At 39.6% G+C, this 22,409-nt stretch overlaps 1 protein-coding gene across 2 annotated transcripts in view; it reads left to right on the plus strand.

The window, feature by feature from the left end:
- The first annotated feature begins 3,642 nt into the window (after positions 1-3,642).
- PRR16 (proline rich 16) overlaps positions 3,643-22,409 on the plus strand; it is a 140,561-nt gene continuing 121,794 nt past the window's right edge. For both annotated transcript variants that reach the window (XR_009420416.1, XM_059492236.1), the window contains exon 1: positions 3,643-3,804. Coding sequence is in view for 1 of the 2 variants with exons in the window: in XM_059492236.1 (XP_059348219.1) it covers positions 3,643-3,804 (162 nt within the window). In the remaining variant the exon portion in view is untranslated. The remainder of the gene's footprint in view (positions 3,805-22,409) is intronic.

Raw genomic sequence — 22,409 nt, forward strand, 5'->3', positions numbered from 1 at the left:
CACAATGATTTAAAATTAATCAGAACATCCAGATCTCTTTTGACCTAAAAGGATTTACGGAACTTTTGCCTTTGATAAATAGCCCAAACTTCAAACAAAATACCTGCATCAGGCAAAAGCAAATTATTTTTTAATTAATTTATCTGAAATACTAACAACTGGAGGAAACTGGGCTGTAGTTTTACATCTACAATCTGTAAAGTGTTCCCATGGTTTATGTTCTCATACAAGAATAACTACAAAGATTCTACGGTGCTGAAGAAGCCCCTCCAAGCAGGCAAGCATCTGGGATTTTTTTTTGTTTGTCTTTTGTAAGAGAAAAGTGATTAAATTTAAAAGTCAAAACATTTCTTATGTTACTGCTGTGGCTGACTTTCATGCAAAATAATTTCTGTGATTCATGTACATTTTATGATTACTCATGATTTCCTGCATAGTTTTCAAATCTTGGTGACTCCATACATAAAATAAATAGCATAAACAAAACAGCATGATAAAATCACTGCTTTGTGTGAGTGCGGTTCATTCTATTTGTAACACTTGGCTGAGATATGGGATGTTTTTTTCCAGAAGGAAAAGTGCCATCTACTGAATCACCGAAACAAAACTTTGCAGCATCTTGATAGATTTTTGTGAGAGAGGTCCTTCCCAATTACTGCAAGTCTTACTCAACTTGCAAACCTAATTAATTGAGATCACCACTGACACAGTGATATGGCACCTCACTAAGTAAGTATTTAATATGTTGTGTGGTTTTGGGTTCTTTTTTCCTTGAGTAAGTGTTCCTGGATTTCAAGTGTTAATGGAAAATCAGTAAACTGTACTTTGAATGTTGTAAGATTTCTACTTTTTAAATTACTTTTGTCCCCAAAATTTCTGGGGGGACTTCTTGAGCATCCTCTGCATCTCTTTAACACCCTATAGAGGTCAACTTCTGGTAAAGAGTTGCTCTTATTTTGCCTGATTAGCCAGTTCAGGTTTGGTGAAGGTATAGACAGAAAGACTATAAACACAATAAACTGACAGCACATTAATAAATAACATTATATGCAGAGAAAGAAGAAAAAATAACTGAAATTACTAAGAGACAACTTTGCTGTGGGAGAGGACTTATTAGTTAACTAAGACATGGTTTGGCAAAGTATAGATCATTTTCCAAAGGCTTTAAATTGCTTTAAAGACCAATAGGAAAATAAACTTTATTCAGGACTTAGAAGTGCTGTCAGTATTCTTCAGGGCTAAGCAGTACAGACTTGAATGAAGTGCCACTGTATAATCCTGCACAGCTCTTAGAAGAATGTCACTACAGAAGTGGAAGGATTGGGAAAGTGAACATGATGAATATCTTCAAAAGTTTGGGAAGTCTCCAAAGATAGTCACAGGCTTACAGGAATTGGATAACCACAGGATTACGGGTAAAGCCTTGTCATGACTTAAAACTAACTGATGATATAGAAGAACAGGAATCGATTATTCCTTCTTAAAATAAAAAATATTTAGCAGTGAGATGTGGCAACACTTTATACAGAGACAATCTATAAAATGCTCAAATTACTGTGTCTGTAGCAAATCTGGTAGCAGTTTTGTGACAATGATGATTATTTGTACAGTAAGAAAACTGCCCCTTATCTATTTAAGCCATGTTGTGTGTAGCCAGGTATACAGTCATACAGTAACCTTAACTTCTGTCACAAAATAGGCTTTTTTCTCTAATTATAAACTGGATGTGTGCTGGTTTCTGCATAGAAAATTCCACTGATGGCTTTTCATAAATGTTTTATTTTTTTCTGTTCATACTATACCCCTGAGGAATAATATTCAAACACATTAATTAAAACTTATTCAACAACTTGTGGGTTGCTTTCTTTCTAATTTAGTGGTGACTGCAGTTTGGAAATTCTGACTTAGCCAGCTTCAAAAATCATATGATGTTGTTGCTCATATAGAAACAGTTAAGTAAAAATAACCAGAGGGAATGATTTTAGAAGTCAGTGTTGGAAGAGCTTTCACTTGGTGAGATGAAAAAGAAATCTCTCATTTGACTTGAGAAAAGTTGAGAGGAAAAACAGGGGCTCTTCTTGAACATGATCTCCTTGAAATTGTTTGAAACATCTTTGAGATACTTGGGCAAAAAATTAGGCTCCATATCCACTAACGTTCATAATTTCAGCCAAATATCACAAATTTTATAGTGGCAAAATGTGGAAAGATAATTACCCTTCATCCTAGGCAGTAACAGGTGCTGTCAGGCCCTCTCTATTCATATCCCAGTCCCACAGTCTTCCCAGAGACAAACTGTTTGTCACCAAGTGGGATTTTTACCACGTGCAGACACACTGCTCTGGGCAAGGTTGCTTTTCCTGTCCTGCTTTAGCTAGGTTAAAACATCTCAGGCTGCCAAAACTCTTAGAAACGTTTACAACATCAAAGTCAGCTGCAGCCATGCAGGGTGATGTTCAAAGCAGGAGTTGGCTGCGTGCCCTCTTCTCGCTGTTCATAGCTAGTGGAAAATAGAAATACCTAAACAAACTCCTTTTAGCTTCTTTTGCAGTAAAATGGAAAACCACCAGAGGTTAGTTATACCTTACAATCTCTTCATTTTTCTTCGCAGATCCATCTCTGGAGAGTGGTAGGGGAAGGATGTGTTCAAAAGTGGTACCGGCCGGTACTTCAGAGGAAGAGCCTCACAGAATATTCGTGGAAGATACTCTGGCTCGTGTGCCTCATTTATTTCTATATGGTGTGATACACAACCTTGACTTCCCAACCAGAACAGGGTCTCCTGATCATTGTGTTTCTGCAGCACAGTTTATACAGGTGAGTAGGGACATAAAAGTGGCTTTTACCGATTTGGTGACATTCACACAACGCTGTCCTTCCATAGCTCATTCCTTAGTCCAAACCGAGCCATGTACACTCCAGACGCGCCAAATCGGCCACTTAACAGCACAGGGGTGTGAGTGCCACCCCTCCAATAATGACTTTTATCAGCAGAAACAGGCACTGCTTTTGTCTTCTTCAATGAGCCAGCCACGAAAAGCGTTTCCTTTTTGGGGGCTGTTTTGGCGGGTTTTGACCTTTTCCCCGTCAAACCCGGTGCGACCCGTCCCGCTCCCGCGGGCAGCGCCGGGGGGCTCCGGGGAGAGGCAGCGCCGCGCACCCTCTGGGAGCTACAGCACGGTGCTCTCGCCCCCACGGGCCTTCGGGCGCCGAGGAGAGCGGAGAGCATCTCTTCCGAGGAAGCCGCCGGGCCTCCGCGGTCCCCCAGCAGCGCGGGCGGTGGGCGCTCCTCCCCCGTCCCCGCTGCCGCCCGGAGCCGGGGCCGGGCCGGGCCGGGCCGGGCCGGGGCGGGCCGGGCGCGGGCGGCGGCGCGGGCGGGGCGAGGCGCAGGCGCGGCGCACGGCGGGCTGCAGCCGGGCCCCCGCGCCGCTCCGGGAGCCGATGGCAGCTGCACAGCGCGGCCGCCCGGCGGAGCGCGGCGCGGCTCGGCGCCCCCGGCGCGGGATGCGCGGGCGGGCAGGCGGCGGTGGCGGCAGCGGCTGCGGCAGCTCCGGGAGCTGGAGGGACGGGGCCGGGCGGCCGGCGGCCGCCGCGCTCGCCTGACCTGCGTGCCCCGCTGGCCGCGCCGGGCTGCCCCGAAGGATGTCCGCCCAGTCCAAGGGGACCGCATCCTCCTCCTCCTCGCCGTCCGAGGGGCCGCCGGCAGCCTCCAAAACCAAGGTGAAGGAGCAGATCAAGATCATCGTGGAGGATTTGGAATTAGTCCTGGGAGACCTGAAAGATGTCGCCAAGGAACTTAAGGAGGTGAGAACGAAGGGCTGCGCGATCGGATCCTCCGTCTGCCCCGTATGGGGCAAGCGCCCCACCGCCCGCAGGCCGGGGTCCGGCTTCCCCCGGAGCTCTGCTGCCGCCCCCAGGCTCCTTTTACAGCTTCTTCACCGCGGGCCGAGCAACTGGTGTCCAGGCCGGGCACGGGGCAGCTCTCGGCCGTGTCCCGGGGCGGGCGGCAGGGCATCGCTGCGCTGCCCGCCGTCCCGGAGCGGGCTGGAGCCCCGGGTGCCGTGCGCCCCGGCACCGCTCCCCGCCGCTGTGAGGCGGCCCTACTCGGGGACTTCCCACCTCAGGGCACCCCTCAGAGTTTTTATTTTTCCCGGGGGGAGCCTCTCCTGAGAGGTCTCTGCTGGGCGAGGGTGCTCAGGGGAGCTGCGGGACCCGCAGCAGTGCCTGATTCCAGGCTGAGCCGCGCTGGCGTCCCGGGGCTGGGAGAGAAGTCAGGAACGAGCCCGCTGCCGCTCCAGCGAGTTTAAGTTTTGGGCTGCGCGGTGCAGCAGCAGCGTGCTGGCCCCGAGCAGCGGCAGCGGCAGCAGCGGCGGCAGCAGCCCCAGCCTCGGCCCCAGCCCCGGCCCCGGCCCCAGCCCCGGCCCCGCTCGCACCTGCCCGGCCGTGAGCGCTGGGCCGCCCCGGACCCCTCACCCGCCGCCCTTGGCGCGGTGAGGCTGCCTCAGCCGCTGCTGCCGCTTCACCGGGAGCTCAGCGCCCTGCTTATCGGCCCTATCTGGCAAGGTTGCCTTCGCGATCTCTCTTTTGCTGGTGGCGGGTGTCATCTCCTCTACGTTAATCTGCAGGCAGAGTGCGATTGCCGCGGGCATGTTCATGAGCAGGGAAATGCAGTAGCTGAAGGAAAAGAATTTGGCTGTCCTTTTGGAGATTTCCTCTTTATCTTGGTTTTGCTACACAACTGGTCGACAGATGGTTGGATTAGACACCGAGATTCAAGTCTAGAATCTCTGTGTATTGCTTTATAATCCTATATTTGACATTTGTAATAGGCTTCGGTTTTTTGCCTTCATATATTTTTCTATTTTAACAACATTGTCAACAAGTTTCTTTCAACCGTCTTTTGCCATCTGAGGCAATCTGAAATTCACCCAGTGCTTCGTATAATGTTGAAAGATGTATAAACACACGGCTCACTAATCACAGCTGTTAGGCTCTTTTTTCGCTCACAATGAAGGTTCCTCCTTTTTTCTTTTTAATATATCTATAATTTATCTTTTTCTTAATGTTCTGCTGTCTATGCTTTGCAATTTTTTGAGGTATTTTGAAATAGAAATAAACAATATTTATAGAGCACCTCTTTAAACGTTTCTAAGACTGATAGCATAAACTGGCTTCTGTTGCTGCAGAAGCACATTTTCAGGACCTGGAAAGGATGTAATGTGCTCTGTCCCATGAATGTAAATCGTTCCCTGCACGTAGTCAGTCCTGGATTTCTTCTAGTGAGCAAACAGGGTCACTGTAAGTGGAGATCGTATATCATCATTTACTGTGGCATGTTTTATCTAAGCAAACTTGTCTGCTCTGGTTGACTGAGTCTGTAAAAGAGAACCGGATTTACCTCTGCTTGGTAGGGAAACCTGTAGAGAAATGGAGCTGTGACTCTGTTAAGTACTGTGTACCTGTTGAAGGGTGCAAGGATTGCCAATAGCGTCTGTTTTGAGAAAATGAAGGTGTTTTTATAGAAAGGATAGTTAAATCTTGCTTCTGACTACACATGAAGTTTTTAGTAATGCTTTTCACCAAATATGCCTTGCAAAGATGGTAGCTCTGATACTCCAACCACTGTGAGTTGCATGCATGTACATCTGCTTCATTTGTGTAACATTTGTTTTGGAAAGTCTGCCAAAGTTTGGCATCTGAGTACCTTTAGTTTGTCTGCCTTTATAGGATGGGCTAAATCTGCACAAAAACTCTTGAAATAACTGCGTTGTATACTTTTTATGTAAAAGTGAGTTAATTGGTGATGTTATAGGCTGATAACCAGTCTCTTTCTCTGGTGGTTTGTAGGTGTTAGGAAGGAATGATAATCTGTTTGTTAAAGCTTACAGGAAGTTAGTCTGTAGTCAGTTTTGGTGTATTACGCATAGAAATATGACTGTGCTTCATTTAGGTTCCCTACTGTAGGACCAGTCAAAATGATGAAATAGAGGATGGAAACTTCACACTTTCCACTTTCACTGCAAATTCTGTATTTCTGGAAATGTTGTTGCTGCCTTTTTTTTTTTTTTTTCCAGGGTGTTTGCTGCAGCCCAGCTGTTGAGCTGCAACCTTTTCTGTGACTTTTTTTTTTAAATGAGTAATATTGTATACTAGAAACAGCATTTCATTTTTTTTATTCGTATTTAAAAAGTTTTCCATTCTGCTACAGTGGGAGGGCATGAAAATTTTTTAGCCCTTTTTTGTGTAGTTCCAGTAATAGTTATTCAGTTGTGGTGTAGAAAATACAATGGTACTGTAACTTTTTTGTTTACATAATTTACATAATTTTTAAAACACATTCTTTTCTTTTCATGCCTACATATTTGTTACCCTTAAATATAAATTATGATTATTCTTAATGGAGCACTTAAGTTATTATGATAGACTTCATGACTACCTTTCAGTCTTCTTTTTTAAGATTCATAGTCAAAGTACTGTCAAAATGAAACACCATTTTGTTGCTTCCAAATGAGCTGCTCTGTAGCAGTAAGTAGCATAGCTATACAGCATTTATGTTTTACTACATTTAGCTTGTTATGCTTCACTTACATTAATATATTTGCATCTGCCCTTTTTTCTGAACCTTTTTCTGATTGGTTCTTTAACATTTTTTTGTGTTTTTAAAAAGAGGGGATTGAGGAGTGAGTAGAGGATGGCACGTTAAACCCAAGTGGGCAAACCATTAAGTTTATAAATATTCTCTAGAAGCATGTGACTAAATCATGCAGATTAAAGCAAATACACTTTAAGAATTACTGTGTCTCAGAAGTGAAACATCCCATTCTTCCCTCCCTCTCTCCCCCTTATTTATTGTTCCAGTCTGATTAGGCCAAGGTAACCACAGAAGATTTAGGATGGAGCAGGGGCGTGACAGGGAGGCGTGGAAGGATGGAGCAGTGCTGAGTCCAGAGTCTGAGCTCGTGTATGGCCAGCCTTCTCTAGAGTGCTGTTAATTTAGGAGAGGCTTGGATGGACCCTTTTGTCTCCTTGTGTGGGGGTGTAGCAACAACGGGATGTGGTTTTGCATTGAAAAATGGATTTGAAATGGTTTAAGTTGCTGTTATTTAATGAATATTCCAAATAAAAATCAAAAGGATGCCAGAGGATTGAGTAACACTTTCTATTCCTTTAGTCCAGACTATTTCAAAATTAAGTTGGTGTGTATAGAAATTAAGTCTTTTTTGGAACTGATACTTATCTCTCTGGTACCTAAGTAGCTAAGTAATGTACTGTTGGAAAACAAAAGATGTGTCCTAATTGAACTATTGTAGAATGCATTATGTAGCCCTCTGATTACTTCAGAAGGGATTGTAGGGGATGTACATGTACACCTGTGGACAGCAGGGCACAGAGATTTATATAACCTCATAATGATAATATATTTTTTAAACCTTCCTTGCATTCACATTTTATGGTAATGTTACACATTTCTGTGGTCTTGTGCTTGTTTTCATGAAGGAAATACTTTACTAAATAATTTGATAAATACTTTTTGTAATAACAAAAATTCATCTTGCAGAACAAATTCCTGGAAGTTGTGAGGCATTTGCATAGCTTTTAATTGGCTAAATATGCTCCAACCTTTTATCGAAAGGAAGCAGCTGTGTAGCTATTGCCAGTGTTTAGAATACTCCAAAATGGAGGTGCAGGAGAAACAGAAGCCCTCACAGGCATTGCAAGTACATCAGTGAATTTCCAGTCATTTGAATCTGCCTCCTCTGCTTTGAATCCTGTGAAAATGTCTTGCTGACAGAATGAGTACATTATCTTCTGTCATATAAATGATGTGTTTATTTTCTGTAAAGATATGATCTATATATAATTTCAGCATTACTTAATAAATAAATATTTTCTAAGTGATGATGAGACTAGCAGATAACAACCCCCTCCCCCAAAACACCACGACAAAGTTTGTTACAGGACAAACGACCTGATTCCATAAGCAGGCCACTCATCACTCTCTTCAGTGAAGGGTGGTCATGTGTTCTGTGGTTTTAATTTCTGGATCAGGACTGCAGAAGTGTATTACAATTTCAGCTGCCGGTTTTTTCCGTTCTATTTCTGGTTCTGTGTTCTGGTAACTGTCCAGATGGCAGAAGGTACTTCAAGTTCTTGCTTGTTAAACCAGAAACTAGGAGGTGTCAGGTCCACCAGCAGGACCGGAGCAGCAATACTCAATCACGTATGAGGATCTCTGATGTGTGGACAGTAAAGGCACTAATATAAAAGCGTTTTGGGTTCACATTGCTGCATGAAGATGAGGTGGGGACTTATTACAGCATAGGTACAGGAAATACTATATAGAAAACCAAGGATAGGTAGAGAAATAGCAAAACATTTTAATCCATTCCTTTTCTCCTGGTTCTTGCCTCTTTGGATTCTGTCCAGGTGTCAAGGACCTGCCACTTTTTTTTTGCTAGGTAGTGGCAGTTGGAGCTTTTTGTGCATATGCGTTCCTACCATTAGAAATCCAATTAAATGCAGATGCCCTGCTTATACCTGGATGAGGGATGCAGGCCTTCTTAATAGTGTTCCTTCTGGAGTCTTTTCTTCCGTGCATGCACAGGCTGCGTATGCAGATCCTGGTCAGTAAGGTGCGTGAGGGACTGAAGCTTTCTTGTAAATTTTTTTGCTGTGGCTGGGATTGGGGTCCAGTTCATGTAGCAGGATCAAGGTGTTGCATGAATAAAGGCAGTTGCCATTCCAAAATTTGCTAATCTCTCCAAGATTAACAGATTTTTTTTTTTCTTCTTTATTATTGCACTTGTTTCTTTTGTGTGTGATACAATCATGTACTGTACCTGGATGTTTGACTGCAGAGTATGATTCATTGCTTAAGAGAAGCACTGCACAGCAACTTTATTGTGATCTGCCCAGGGGTCCAGAGAGGGCCATAAATAGTCATTGCAGATAACTGTATTGTATTTTTTCTTCCCATTTATTTCTTGTGGTCTGTGAAGCATTTATACAGTTGTAGGCAATAAAACCTGCAATGAACTAAGATAAAACTCTTAGCTAGTAGTGTCAATTAAGCTAATGGAGCTAAATGGTAACTGTGAACCTTGAAAAACCCCATGTGTTGGGGTGGTCAGAAACATTTATATGCTGATGCATGGCAGGGCAAGGTTGCTCCACATCTTGATTTGTAACCATGTCTACCAAGAGACAGTAATTGTATTGTGTAACCCCATGAAAAGAGTACCTATACAGAATTGCTTATTGATATCAAGATACTTGGCAGAGGGAAGCACACTGCTAATTTGTGCTACCTATTTTATGTTTAAACTCATGTTAGCTATTTCATTACTTATATGTAATACTGAACTCTTGATAGCAATGTGTATTGTGCAGTCAGGAGGTAAATAGAGCATATATAAATTCTGTTTTCAAATAAAAACAGTACCACAGTGGAAATATGTATGTTCTTATAAATTTTGAATTTCACACAGTCCGTGCACTGCTGACCATGATACAGGAAACAGAAATAGTGAGGCACAAACTTCAGTCTGTTGCAGTCGGATTTTTTCCATTGACTTTGGAAGGAAGGAAACTAAATTTAAGTGATGAAAATTAATTTTGGGTCGCATAATTTGTATTTAAACTTCAAAATTTAGAAAATTTAGTTGCTGCTACACATGTGTACGAGTGCATTTTGCAACATCAGTGACTTGGTTGAACGGGATCATTGACGATTTGAAGATTTTTGATGTTTTCTTCTGGGAATGGTACAATGTTTCTGTTCGCATTACTCACCTTGGACAAAGTTCTGGAATACCCCTCCTACTTCCAGTAAAAAAATTCCAGCCAAATTACTGCATATGTTGTACACATGTGTTGTGTACAACTAATTAGTACTGCTCTTGGGAGAACTGGGGGAGAGGTGCAGATGTTGTCCCTGGGTTTGGAGTGGTTTCCCACAGTGCCTGTTTCACAATACCTTTGTGAATGAGCATCACTATTCTCTTCCAATTTTCCTTCCTTTCAGAGCTGCCAAATATTGATGGCTCGTAGTCTTCTCTTAATGTTACAATTGTTCTTTGAAAGGCTGGTGAAAAAACCGAAATGTTCAGTAACCTCACAGGGTTATGTGTATCTTGTGCATGTTTATCCCTTTTTCCTGCTTCAGTAGAGGTTGCTGCTGTGAGGCAGAGTAAAGGGGTGTAATTTGCAAATGTATTGCTTTCTTTCCCACGTAGCCTGTGCCTGACAGCCGTGCAGATTACCACTAGCCTAGTTACCTATATGTACACAGGGCTTTATTTTTCTTTAGTAGTAGTTGGGCTTTTTGTTTGCTTGCTTGTTGCGTGTTTCTTTTTAATTGAAGCAGCAAATTGCAGTTAATGTGCATTGTTTTCTTGATGGGTAAAATGCTACCTCTTATTTAGGTATGAGTGTGTGATAAAGGACTACAGCCGATACATACCTCCTAATTACAGCTCCTGTCCATCTCTACACAAAATTGACTGGTCATTCTTGGTGCTGTGACCTGCAGTGCTTCAAAATGCCATTTATTACTGTACCCAGGGGAAGAGGAAAAGCAGACCCTGTCGAAAGGCTGAGAAAATCCTCCAGCAGATCTCTCACTACAGCTTCCCTCTGTCAGGGCTTGGTCGGTGAGCTGCTGCCGTTCAGGCTTTGTTCGGAATTGTTGCAGTACAGCTGATGTTAGGCAGTGAGGAGCAATTGCCTCTGAAGTGCAGCAGTACCATTGGTTGTTCCTTCTGCAAAAACTGTGGTGTGTTCATGCTTCTTTAAAGGTTAACAAACCCATCCGTTGTTTCATGCAGCATATGCCACATTGCATTATGAAGACTGAGAGCACTGATGTTGAATCATTTCCAGATTTCATTGAAGATTGTTTCTCAGGAATGTGAAAAATCCTGTAATTTTAAAACGCTTTTAATTTTTTCCCCTTACTTTTTTTGATAAATCCGCAGTCATTATTCCAGTGTTGGACCCATGGTGGTATTATTTTCTTCTGTTTTTATGATCTATGACTTCAGTTCTTTGAGTGAAGAGCTTTCAGGTAGAATCAGAGTAAGATATCCTTACTTCCAGTGCAATCATTTGCCTTGTAGGTAGGAGAAGAAGATAAAACTCAATACCTAGGAAAGTAGTGTGAGAAGTTAATTATGTATTTATTAAGTTTATTAGGTGAGGAGAGCTGCAGCAGGTGCTTAGACTTCAATGTGATATGAAAAGCTTGATTTAAGCTTTTCATTCAGCTGCAAAACATGAGATAAGTGTACCAAAATTTTGGTATCTACTAACATTTCATACTTTACTAGAAATGCCACTGTATTAAAGCAGGCGGCTTATGTCGCCTAAAAGAAGTAGAATCTATAAACTTAACAAAGTGAAAGTATTAAGAAATTGTTTGGACTCGCCTCTCCATTATAATTTCTTGGTTCATAGCCATGTAACAGTGTCCTTTCTGTATAAAATTATATGTGAAAATATGAAGCATCAAGGTCAGTGTGTTTTTTTCTTTACTGCAATGTAATAAAAAAATGTAATTCTTTCTTTGTATGCTTTTTCATTGAGATTTTCAGCTAAATAAATGACTAAAAGTTCATTAGTTACTGGACAAAGAGTTGAACAGATACTTTATTTCTTAATACAGAACTACAGACTGGTTGAGATTCAAAAGGGCATCTAGAAATTGTCCAAATTATCCATGCAAGAGTCAGCTAGAGCAGGCTGCTTAGGATATTGTTCTTGAGTATCTTCAAGGATGGTGACTCCAAAACCCTTTTGGACTGCCTATTTCAGTGTTGAATCACGCTTTTTTTGGTCTTGTGTTTAGGTTGAATTTCCTGTATTTCTAATTGTCCCCCTTGTTGTCTCCTTTACTCCTAATCAAGTATGTAATATATGCTCCAGCCCCTTCCAACCCCTTTTCTGGACTAGCTCCATTGTGTTCGGATCTGTCTTGTGCTTGGGAGCCCGGACCTGCACACAACATTTCCGATTTAGATTCAAAAAATCAGGTATATATATTTAGTAAAAATGCTAGGCCACAAACATTTGCTTCCATCAATAAACATCTCTTTAGCTGAAATTTTAAAATTAGCAGAAGAATATATTGTGTACTTTTTCATCAAAGTTGCAGTAATAATTGGTCGTGTACTTCTCACTGCCTGTGATCCGAAGACAGATTTTATTAAATTCAGACAGAACGATAAGCAGCAGGTTTGCAGGATAGCTCCCTGTATGAATATAACAGGTGCATACATCCAGGGCTCGGAGCTGGTGTTTGAGGGTGCAGCCACTGGAGCATCCGTGTCATGTTTGGCAGTGATGGTTGGAGGGAAGGGCTGCAGCCCCTTCTGCTCTTATAGGAATGCTACTGCTCTCATAACATCTCTGCACTAAACTGATACATGCTTTTCCTCACCTTCTAGTGAAATTGTCTGCTTAATTTTCACTTTCCTTTTCACTCTACTAATCTCTAAGTAATCGTTCCATTCCTCTGAGGCTCTTTGTTTTATTTTCCTAGCCTTTTCCTCTTTCTCCCTCCTAACAGGTACAGGTGTTAGTGTGGCTTTATTTACCTCACTGCTAGGAGCTGTCAGACGTCATCTGTGTTCCTGAACTTTAGAGTGCTTGTCTCTCTACTCTTGAAAGTTGATGCACAAAAGTCAATATCAGAGTTTCAAAATTGTCCTAAGATTTTCAGGTGACTCTGACATTTATCTTAAAATCTAAGTTGTTCTCCTCTCGCATCTTCTGTGTGCTACTAGGAGATTCTTATGTGTAGGCTCATTGTTAGTAATTGTTTTTAGTTCAGTTTCTAATCTAATGTAGATCGAAGTGAAAGCTGTTTTCTGGATTCAAGTTAACTGGTTGTTATTACAGCAGCAAAAGCCAATCATGATAGATTATTTTAACATTGTTTTCCAAAGTTTGCTTGATCTTTTCTCAAAATACTGCATAACTGTTCTCTTAAATAAATTGTTTTCAGTTACCAGTTAAACTGTACTTTATTCTTTGCATGTTTTTGCTGACGATTGCAGAGACGCTTTGAATGAGGTAAGTTCATCATAGCAGATGGTCTCTGCTAGTGCTAAGAAGTTTTATCTGTGGTATCTAGGGTGGTCCAGTCTAGAATTATTTGGCTTTCAATGCTTATAGGTAATTTTATGGCATGTTTTAAGGTTCAGTAAAACAATGGCATTTGACTAAAGAAATAACCTGTGTATGAACACACTGTTTAGATAACTTTTTAAGACTGGAAAACTATACAACTACATCTATCTCTGCTGAAGTAATAACTTTCTGTTCCTTGAAGTCAATGATGTGTCAATGAATGATGTGCCAATGATGAAGTCAATGAAGTAATAACTTTCTGTTCCTTGAAGTCAGCTGTGATGAACCTGAAAGAACTAGAGAACACTGTTTTTTGATCCTCCTGCTCAAGCAAAAGAGGGAGGAGATAATGATTGTTATTATGTCTTGTTCCCTGTTGACAATTGATTTGCATGTGCTTGTTTTTCAGTTGGTGATTATTTGATTCTGTCTACTAGAGAAAAAAATAGTAAAAAAAGAATGCTTGAATTTTAAGGATTTAAATAGTATCTAAACACTTATTTATTTTATTTAGATGCCTTTAATCTCAGCAAGCAGAATGTTTTCTGATGTGATACAGCTTTGATTTTGATAGAGCTGTGCCATCTTGTATTAGCTTGGCTGTTGTCCCTAAGCAGTTCCAATCATTCTTGATGTATATATTTGTGTGCAAAGTTGGTGTTTTGGATTCACATACCTAATTTTAGGAGCAATCAGAACCCCAGTATTCGTATAGACAGTAATGTGTTATAATTGCAATGTTAAAGTTGCCATTCTTTTATTTAAGCCTGAAATTCATGTCATACAAAAGAATTGTAGTCTAAGATTGCTTAAAGCTATACATACATGGAAATTTTCCATTTAATATCAGGTAACTTATGGAAATGCTGTTTAAAAAAATCTAAAAATATCTCCTACATTTTAAAAGTTCTTAAAGGTAGTTTTGAAACTTTCTGTTCAATAATGGATCTTTTCTGAGTGTTTATGGCAAGATTGCAAGTACGAGAGGTATGAGGCTCATAAAAGAAAACAGACTGTATTTCAATGAATGACAGCTGTGTACTATTTCTAGGAGATGAGCACTTGGCAGGCATCATGAATATCTACTTCAAGTTTCTAACGAATCAGAAAAAATTATATCAGCTCTATCAAAGTCAGAGTTTATTCAGTGTACATCATCTTAGGAACAGAAGCTACTTTATGGTAATTTCAACAGAATACTTAATTTACCTAGATATCTTTCCCATAATCTGGTAGTCTTCTAAAAGTTTTTTTCTGACTTAATATAAAAACTGTTTCTGAATTTGTATGTTCAGCAGAAATTAGTCAATCAGGGGCATAAAACAGGGTGCTAAGGTAAAAATTTAATTAATAAACCTCTGGATTTATTCTTTCTTTGGGAAAATGTAAGAAAGGTTGATGTGATGCTTTGTATTATTGAGTCAAATGTAGTTAATAATAATCTGTTACGAAGAAAGGAAAAAAGGAAAATCTCGTAGGTCTTGTGAATAATTTGCTAAATGCGTAATGGGCTTTTGTTTAGGTTTCACAGCTTTTGACAGTGACATCTCATGTTTTAGGAGTGATGCCCTGGTGTTGCATGACAGCTTTTTAAATGGCTTTTGGTTTTTTTATCACAATCTTTTGGAAGAGTGGCAAGGCCCAGAGGGAATTTGGAACATTGTTGATTCTTAATTTTTTAAAAATCAAGTTTTCATTTAATAACAACTTGTTTTGTACAGGTAGAGTACTTCTGCCATGTTAATCCGTTATTTCTCTGTTTAATTTACTAATCAAGAATGAGGCATCATTTTTGTAATTCTGAATTACGGGTATGATATGTCTTCCTTAAATGCATGATTTCTTGTACATAGTGAAACAAAGGTATCTGTTACGTAAATGCTGATACATTGCAATTAAATCTTGATCAAGTGGATTTTATAACATTAAATGTCTATTTTTGAACAGATTAAATTTTTTCCTTGCTTTTGGTGCAGTAACCATAGACATGCAACATTTCTATAGAATTCTTCCTTGAAGAATGTAGTATTAATCTGGTAACCTGTGTGGCTAGGAGACGCAACATCAGCATTTTGCCTTCTCCTGGTTAGTGCTCTAGCAGGTGTATATGTCTTTAAGGTTTTCTTCCAATGGAGGAGATACTATATGAGACTTCACATGCTTCTTACTGCAGATTGCCATTTAATGCAGACAGGAAGTTTAGTGCTATGCTTTTGTGAAACTGTTTAATCTGGGCCAGAAATTCCATTGGATAAACAAATAAATAATGACAAATAATTAACAATACCGAGATTGTTGCAGTTTCTTTTTGCTAATGTTGCCACTCAGCTCTGGTAGCTCTTGAATATCTCTTAATTTAGTTGTTCATGTATGTTGGTACCTTAGTAAAGAATTTTTATTTTTTGTTTTAATTTCTCTGGTAGATTCCATATTTGATGAAAAAAGACTTTTCTAGCTCTGTTTTGCTTGAGTTGTTCTTCAGAAGAATCTGTGCAATACTATAGGTGCGATCTAATCAGAACTTTGCTGGAACTCTGTTTTGCTAGATTCTGACATTTCATTTCTATTTGGTGAGAAATTGCCCTCTGGCAGCCATTCCATGATGAACCCTCTGCAAAGAGCTCTATGAATTCCTTGACTTCCAGTCTGTAGCACAAAGATATTTAGTTTCTCCTCATGGTTATGATAATGCACAAAGGGAATTTTATCCCACTTTTAAGTATCTGAGAGATTTACTTCACGCCTTGTGTATTGTCTGTTAGCTCTCCTGCATCAGCAAGTCTACTGAGAGCATTTGCAACTTTTGTGATATGGTAATGAATAAAAATAGTGTATGACATCAGCCAAAGTCTAGTTAAGGAGTTCCATTACTGTTTCTTCATGACCCAAGTCCACTGCCTGTTGCATATCTAGAAAACATATTAACTATGAAATGATCAGCAATCCATCTGGGCTTCTCTTTTCAGACAGTGTGTACTTAAATTGTAGAATATTTTGCTGCTATACAATATAAAGAAATATGAGTTTTTATCCATTGAAGATGAGAGCAGACAAAATTAAGGAGAGGGTGTTCTCTGGAGCCATACAAAAGCATCTCTGTTCTTCAGCATCTCCTTCTAGTAAAGCCTTTGACACTGTCACCCACAGCATTTTCCTGGAGAAACTGGCTTCTCCAGGAGTGCAGTGGGTGTACTAGTTGAGGGGTAAAACACTGGCTGGATGGCTGGGCCCAGGGAGTGGTGGTGAATGGAATTACTGGTGGCCCATCACCAGTGGAGTTCCCTAGGGCTCAGTCACGGAGCCGGTCCTACTTAATGGCTTCTGTCAACATCTGTATTTCTTAAATGCAAGGCCTCTTTATGTTTAAGGCTTTAAAATTGTTTGTTTATTTCCATCTAAATGTGTTAATCTACTGTTATTGTATGCCGGGGTTTCTATGATTACTTTTTTTACGGAGTCTGAAATGGTCTGTGTGGGTATAATCTTTAATTGAAGCAGGATTTGAGAAGGATTTGTCTGCTTTCACCTCAGGAGTACTTGTATATTACCATTAGCAGTGCTAATGTTGCAGGTGTAAATGGACATATTTGGAGCTGGGAAATGCCAGTACCAGTGAATGAGTACTTTACTGGACAATTAAGTAGATTCTGTGGGCTAGATTCAAAGACTTCTAATTACCGAGCATTTTTGTGAAAGAATGGTTACAGTCCTGTAGTGTTGTTAAATTACTGTTCCAGCAATATATATTAGAGAAATTGAGCTTGCAAGGAGATGAATTGAAAATGCAAGAAAAAAGTGAAGGAGACATGCTGGTCTACAGAATCTGAGCAGTGTCTGTATGGTCTGGCAATGAAATCTTAAATGTCAGGACTACAGCCTCAGAATGATTTTCACTGAAGTTTATCCTTGCTATTAGTTATCCTTGCTATTCTTATTTTTTTTCCTACTTCTGTAAAAACTTGCTCTCCATAATCATGAATTGCCACTCTTATTTTCATGAAGGAATATGCCCACTTTTTTTCCACATTGGTAGTCGCCTACTATTATTTATAGGGCTATGTTTCTATTTTTTTTGGGATTCTGTTGTCAATATTTTGGTTTTTTGGATATTCAAATGTCAGATTCTCTTGCATATTGCATCATTAGGAAAGCATATATTGTGGTTCTGAATTTTCTCTGTTTTTTCATACCATGATTATTTTCCAAAAGCATATTTCAAAATGCCTTTTTCTATTTTCCCTCTCCTTTCTCCCTCCATCTTAGAGTAAGTGCTACTTAAAAGACTTAAATTCTGCCCTTATTCTAAGATAAAGTAATGGTACTAAACATTAGGTGTCCTGTCCTGCCCTGTCCTGTTTTGTTTTGTGGCAACACCTTAATACTCTCATGGGGACAGTTAACTTTGACAAGGTTCCCTCTCTTCCTGGAGGGTTAGGTTTCATTTGGTGTGAAACCGTGGCCCCTGCTGGGACTAGAGTTTCCTATCCAATAATTTTTCCCCCATTTCTGCTCTCTCTCTAGTCTTCTGGCCTTTATTTCAGGCTTTGGGAAATGTTATATCAGCATACCCCATTAAAAGTAAGAGTAGTAGTAGTTGAATACAGCAATTTAAGTGGTGTTCTTCTGTGAGGGAGTGACATTAAAAATTTGTCTCTGCATGTTGGCATTAACCTACTCTATCTGTGAAGTAAAGTAGTGTCATAAGGACCAATTTGCTTAGAACACTGTATGTTCATGACAAAGGAGCATTGTCCAGAATGGCTGGATACATTTACAAATGCACAAAATGCCATTCTGGAGTTTACTTGGTTTTGTAAATTTTTTTTTTTTTTTTTGCTTTGAAGACAAACGTAATGTTGTAGAAAGTGTAACACATCACTAGCTGCCAGATGCTTCCCATTATAAAATACCACCTTCAGTTATTTTGTTAAGGTCAAATAGTTCAGACAGATTTTTTCAATGCTGAGTTCTGTATCATGCTGTTATTATTTTTTAAAAAGCCCCCTTTCTTTTAGACTAAGTAGCTGATCTGCTTCAGAGCAATAAGCCTGGGAAAACGTCATGGTTTTGATCATGCTTGTCATCTTCATGCTTGAAAGCTTTTCCCCCACCCCCAGCCCCCTGCTGCTTCCTTTCTGTACTCTAGCAAAGAAGTCTAGCCTTTGCTAGAGTGTAGTTTTTTGATCACAGAAGCCTGTCTGACATGACCAGGGGATGTAAATGTTCCCTCTGAGCTGCTGTAACAAGGTTCTTTTTTGTCTCCTCCTCTCCTGAGTAAGCCTTGCTACTATGGTAGGCTGAGTTGGTGGAAAGATGCATACTTCCAGTGAAAGGAGAAGGCTGAGGATAAGCTGAGCTTAAGATATTGTGGTGCACCTAACTTGCAAGTACAGTTTGCCTTCATGAGGAAAGGTTGTCATAGAGGGGTGGAAAATGACTGTAAATGAGATACCAGTATGAGAGTGAAGTTGTGACCAGAGGTGTGCATGTTAGATAGCTCTGGGAAGAAGACAAGTCTCACTGGAAGCTTGAGAGTTTTGAGTGGAATTCATGTACTAAAGTCCCTTTTCTTCAGAGTGCTGAATTAAAAAATTCCCAGTGTCCTAGATTTTCTTGGGCCTTGACCTATAAGTGAGTGAAACCCTCTAGTAAAAGGTGCCTTAGTCTTTCACTCATGTCATGAGTGTCAGTTCTCGTTTCATTGTGTACCAGTGGTTTTATGGCAATCTGCATGACACAACTATCAGTGCAGTATCAAATGATGGAGTTGGTCTTTTCCTCTATTTTGGTTTGCATTTTAGACTGGGAGATGCAACATACACTTAGGCTATGTATTCTAAAAATGGTTTCTTAATTAGTTTTGATGAAGTTTTCAGTTGCGTTCCCATAGCTGTTTTATGTAAGCCTGCCTTACTCAGTGTATTATGTGATGGTTTGTGTTAATAATTAGCTGAGTGATACTATGCCACTATAATTGTTTGATGTAATAGCCCTGCCTTATACATAGCATGACATTCAGGGCTTTTCTGAACGAAGAATTAATTCTCTATTGGCGTTTTCTGTGGAAAATGTCACTGTGGTGCTGGAAACTCTCATAAATGTTTAATGCGTTTGTTTTCGTAATACGTTTATGAGGTGAGGGGGTTTTATCTCCAGTTCACAGATATAAGACTGGAGGGTGGCAAATATAAATCAGTAAACACCTTATTTTTCTGTGTATTAAGGACTATATGGAACTCTTTACTTCAGCTGAAGTGGGTTTATCATTGACAGATCAGAAAATAAGAAACACACATCTGCAAGATAGGTGCAATTTTGATGTCAGTTATATCCTATGGTACCACCAAGCTGTGTGACAGAGGCAGGGGTAGGATCAGTATATTTTTGAAACTTATTGAATTGTCTACTGGATCTTCCCCTTGCCACCTTTTTGGTATTTTTTAAAGTCTCTTTTGCTTTTGTATCTTCCAAAACAATAATTCAGAGCTCTCTTTCAAAAAGATATTGCTTTAGTCTCAGGCCAGCTTGACTTTTGGTGTTCAGTCACATTGGTCTTAGTTGAAAGTCCTAAGCCTGGACGACAAGTACATGTGCCAGGAGCTCCAGTTAAAATTCTAAGGGTGATTTTGTTTATTTGAATTTATGCCCCAATATTTAAGGTTTAGACTCCAGTAGAAAGGACACTGAGGACATGCAAAATTTTACTAATTAAGTGGTCCAGGAAAACTGAAACATGCATAATGGAAACCAACATCTAAAACCAAATCCCTGACTGAGACGACACTACTGTAAAATGGCAATTTCCAAGATGGTTTATGCAAAGCAAATCCACAGCTAGCTGAAATTAGCTAAAGAATTGTGAAGAAGTGTAATAGTTTGTCTATCTGTTAGCTGTTTTCAGCTGAAGTGCTGTTGAAATCAGTACACATTAGAGGACACAGTACCACCAAAAAGCTGACTGTATTTTTGGGAGGATATTTCACCTTTATATTTAAACAGTCTGGTGTAATGGAAGGTGCCTTGCCTATAACAGGGAGGGGTGGACTTAGATGACCTTTAAAGTCCCTTCCAACCCAAACTGTTCTGAGATTCTGTAATTGTCTTTTCATTATTCTGTGTTCTCAGAACCGTTTTCAGAGAAGGAGCTTGTGGGGCTCATGTAATGTTCACTGGTCTCAAAGGCATCAGGTAGCTATTTTAAAAATATTTCAGAATCTGAGGAGTCTAATCAGTCTATGGCAGTATATTCAATTATGATTGAATAAAGTAACTGCAAATATCCCTTTTAAATGATCTGAATTGCATAGTTTTACTAAATCGACATTTTATCCTGCTGGTATATAATTTTTTCTCTATAGTCTAAATTATATAAATCTCCTTGTTAAAATTTCAATCCTGTTTTATCTTATTTATCAAAGATAATCTAAACTATTTTCATTAAAAATGTATCATGTTCTTGATAAAATATGCTCTTGTTTTACCTTGCTAACTAGATCAATAATCTCCATCAATCCTGCTATGACACTCAAAGAGAATATTTTGTTCCTTCGATGATCTTGGTCCTTTTCAGAAGAAAAGTTTAAAAAATAGTGCAATTTTCTCATGCTTCATTATAACATGTACTGTGAAAACTGACTGGTTACACTCTTTTTTTTGTAATTTTAAGCAAAGCCATCAAGGAACTAGGGTAGATGCTTCTTAAAATTTAAATTGAAATCCTTGGAAAAACGAAGCATATTGGAAAAATGATGTACTTTCTGAAGGTGAACTATGTAACACGCTCTGCTATTTCCATGGCACATTTGGTTTCCATGCAGTGTACTTTTTATGTAGTAAAAGAACACCAAAAATGAAAATAGTAATATTTTCCTCTTTTTATCTCTGGCAGTCCCTTTTTTCTTTCACTGGATAATAACAACTTTTTTTTTTTTTTTTTTTTTTTTTTTTGTCAAGGCAGGCAATGAAGCTTCTGGTGTAATACACCATGAGGAAAGACACTGTTTACCTACTGCTCCAAATTAGTTTTCAGTCCTGAATTGTGTTGCAGCATAAACAAGAAGTCACTGATGTATTATTTTGTTCCACATATGTTGCAAGACTTCCCAGTTTCAAAATAAGGGAAAAGGAGGGTTTTTTTCCCTAAGTTTTTGTTATATTTAGAGGTGGCAAATTGCTAGTTTTCATACAGCTAAAATTATGCCTAATCAGCAGTTGAAACTGAGAAACAGATTATATTGTTATTGTGTTGACTTTTATATAGCTTTTGTGTTTTTATGTTAGGGTTTTTAAGCAAAACAGAGTTTAGCACAGCTTGGATATGTGTGTACTGCTGGCTTTTCTTTGTATACACAAGTGTACAAATACTCTGTTTTACCTGTTTTGTTTCTTTTAAATATTTCTTTCAAACTGGGTCCTTTAGTAACCTTTTTGCATAATCACTGTTGCACTGTTCAAGGTCTGGGACGTTCAGAACACATTTTTCAACTTTCTTGCTTGACTGTTGATGTCCTTCCATTGCATGTGCATCTGTTCAGATGCTAGGAGGATCATCTTTGCAGTTTCATTAGCTGAATAAGAATTAGTTTAAAATTCAGTGGGAAATAGGAATTGTTGTTACAGCAAACATGCAAGACAAGTCCTGGCTCTGACTCTAAACATGAGCTTCAGTAAATTCTTCTCTTGAAAGTGATTTTGCTATCTAAATGTGATTTTAAATTTGAAACTAAGCTCTGAAGTTAATAATTTTTCCTTGGTTGACCTAGTTTTGTGTTTTATTACAAGTATAGTGCACCTGGAAATGCCTCCTGAAAAAGGATTTTGTAAATTAAATGCTGTGTAACATTATAGCCTAAATGCAGCTCTGCATCTGTGCACTTGGTTTCACTGTATTTCATGACCTCACCAGGGTGTTGTAAAAATAACTGCAGTGAAGATTGTTAAATGCCTATATATTATAGTAATAGGAGCCATGTAAGTGCCTAAGATAGATAGATAGACAGATAGCATTAGTACATTAGAGGTTTCCTTGAGAACACTAACCAGATTAAGTGCCAGTGTTCTCCTATGTAGCAATGTTAATTGCCAATTTTTGGCAGTCACACAGGCGCTAATTACTTCTTAATAGAACCAATGGAAGAAAATTTTCCACTAAGCTTTTATGGATAATTATTGCAATTTTTTTTCTTCCAGGAGCTTGAAACTTTGCTCTTACAGCATCCATCAGATCTGTCTTGCAGATAAATGGTAGCATTACAGCACATGCAAGATTGTATTCTACAGCC

This window comes from Ammospiza nelsoni, chromosome Z (assembly GCF_027579445.1).
Source record: "Ammospiza nelsoni isolate bAmmNel1 chromosome Z, bAmmNel1.pri, whole genome shotgun sequence".
Lineage (NCBI taxonomy): Eukaryota > Metazoa > Chordata > Aves > Passeriformes > Passerellidae > Ammospiza > Ammospiza nelsoni.